Source organism: Rutilus rutilus (genome assembly GCF_951802725.1).
Source record: "Rutilus rutilus genome assembly, chromosome: 7".
In the NCBI taxonomy this organism is placed as follows: Eukaryota; Metazoa; Chordata; class Actinopteri; order Cypriniformes; family Leuciscidae; genus Rutilus; species Rutilus rutilus.
In genome coordinates, this window is record NC_140221.1 from 47709088 (window position 1) to 47711587 (window position 2500).

General features: G+C 43.7%; 1 protein-coding gene across 1 annotated transcript in view; it reads left to right on the plus strand.

The window, feature by feature from the left end:
- Positions 1-2500, plus strand: part of prdm12a (PR domain containing 12a) — a gene marked incomplete at its 5' end in the record, with an annotated part of 11794 nt that overhangs the window by 2432 nt on the left and 6862 nt on the right. The window contains 2 exons of the mRNA XM_084415066.1: positions 660-850; positions 2330-2485. Of these exons, the coding sequence (XP_084271192.1) occupies positions 660-850; positions 2330-2485 (347 nt within the window). The remainder of the gene's footprint in view (positions 1-659; positions 851-2329; positions 2486-2500) is intronic.

Sequence of the window (2500 nt, forward strand, 5' to 3'; positions counted from 1 at the left end):
GTGTCAAAAGTAGAGTGACATTATATATTAAATTACACACACACACACACACACACACACACACACACACACACATAGCCTATATATAATATGCTGTATACAATAACAAAAAAGGAACAGCAGTTTATGGACTATTTCATTAATTTATTTGCATTGCAAATAATTTTATTTTCATTTATTTGCTAATTTTTTGCAAGTTTATAAAAAAACCTGTGTCAAGAGTAAAGTGCCATTATGTATTAAATTACACACACACACACACATATATAGCCTATATATACTGTGCTGTATACAATGACAACGACAAAAAAACGAACAGCAATTTATGGACCATTTTAATGTTATTTTATATACAATATAAAAATACAATAATCTAAATATACAATAACAAGCAATATTAATGTGCTAGAATAGATCACAACAACTAGAATGCAAAGAAAAGCAATCCATATTCATGGGCAATTTTAATGTTTGCTAAATTTTTTAATCAATTTTGCAACCCTGCGTGAAGAGCATAAAGTGCATATGCTGGTGGTTATGCGTTATACACTACAGATTATAGACTGTGCAATAACAAGCAATATTAAGCTGTTAAGTTATGTATATCTCACATGATACTTGACACAGAGAGGCTCATTGATATTCACGATGTCCTGCAGAGGTCCAGAAGCTGTCGAGTCTGGTTCTGCCCAGCGAGGTCGTCATCGCTCAGAGCTCAGTCCCGGGGGAAGGCCTGGGGATTTTCTCCAAGACCTGGATCAAAGCCGGCACTGAGATGGGGCCGTTCACTGGGAGCCTGGTGTCCCCGGAGCACGTGGACCTGAGGAAGAACAACAACCTCATGTGGGAGGTGTGTGTGTGTGTGTGCGCGCGTGAGTGTGTGTGTGTGTGTGTGTGTGTGTGTGTGTGTGTGTGTGTGTGTGAGAGAGTGAATGAGTGTGTGCTTGTCTGTGTGTGTACGTGTGTGAATGTGCTTATCTGTGTATGTGTGTGTGTGTGTGTGTGTGTGTGTGTGCGTGTGAGAGAGTGAATGAGTGTGTGCTTGTCTGTGTGTGTACGTGTGTGAGTGTGCTTATCTCTGTGTGTGTGTGTGTGTACATGTGAGAGAGTGAATGAGTGTGTGCTTGTCTGTGTCTGTGTGTGTACGTATGTGAGTGTGCTTGTCTGTGTGTGTGTGTGTGTGTGTGTGTGTGTGTGTGTGAGTGTGTGTGTGTGTGAGAGAGAGTGAATGAGTGTGTGCTTGTCTGTGTGTGTACGTGTGTGAGTGTGCTTATCTCTGTGTATGTGTGTGTGTGTGTGTGTGTTTGTGTGTGTACGTGTGAGAGAGTGAATGAGTGTGTGCTTGTCTGTGTATGTACGTGTGTGAATGTGCTTATCTGTGTATGTGTGTGTGTACGTGTGAGAGAGTGAATGAGTGTGTGCTTGTCTGTGTATGTACGTGTGTGAATGTGCTTATCTGTGTATGTGTGTGTGTACGTGTGAGAGAGTGAATGAGTGTGTGCTTGTCTGTGTGTGTACGTGTGTGAGTGTGCTTATCTCTGTGTGTGTGTGTGTGTGTACATGTGAGAGAGTGAATGAGTGTGTGCTTGTCTGTGTCTGTGTGTGTACGTATGTGAGTGTGCTTGTCTGTGTGTGTGTGTGTGTGTGTGTGTGCGCATGTGTGTGCGTGTGTGTGTGTGTGTGCGCATGTGCTTGTATGAGTGTGTGTGTATGAGAGAGTGAATGTGTGTGAGTGTGTGAATATGTGAGAGTGAATGTTTGTGTGTGTGTGTGTGTGTGTGTGTGTGTGTGTTTCAGAAATAAGACTGTCGTTCATCTTCAGAACACAAATGAAGATATTGTTGATTAAATCTGAGAGCTGTCTCACTCCTCATAGGCTTCTCTGTTATTGAAACTTGCCGGTCCAGAAAGTTAGTAAAGACAATGTTTAAAATAGTCCAGTGACTACAGCGGCTCAACCTTAAGGTTATCAAGCGACGAGAATACTTTCTGTGCGCAAAAACAACCTCAAATAACGACGTTATTCAACTCTTCATGTTCTTCTGTGTGTCTCTGAGTGGGTTCACGTAGTGTAACAGCGCAGCGCTTCTGGGTCGTACGTCAGAACGGAGGCTCACTATTGGCCGACGCTGGTCATGTGTGTGATGCTGGCCAATAGCGAGCCTCCGTTCTGACGTACGACCCAGAAGCGCTGTGCTGTAACTACAGAGGTTCTTTAGATTATTCTGGTGCTCTTCTGTCATTTCTGTCTCTTCAAAGCCTCTTTACTGGAACCATCGATGCCAGGCTTTATGTTTATGTAAGGTGTGTGTGTGTGTGTGTGTTTGAGGTGTTTAACGAGGACGGGAGCGTGCGCTGCTTCATCGACGCGAGTCAGGAGGATCAGCGCTCCTGGATGACGTACATCAGATGTGCTCGAAACCAGCAGGAGCAAAACCTGGAGGTGCTTCAGATCGGCAGCAGCATCTTCTACAGGAGCCTGGAGGTCTCACACACACAC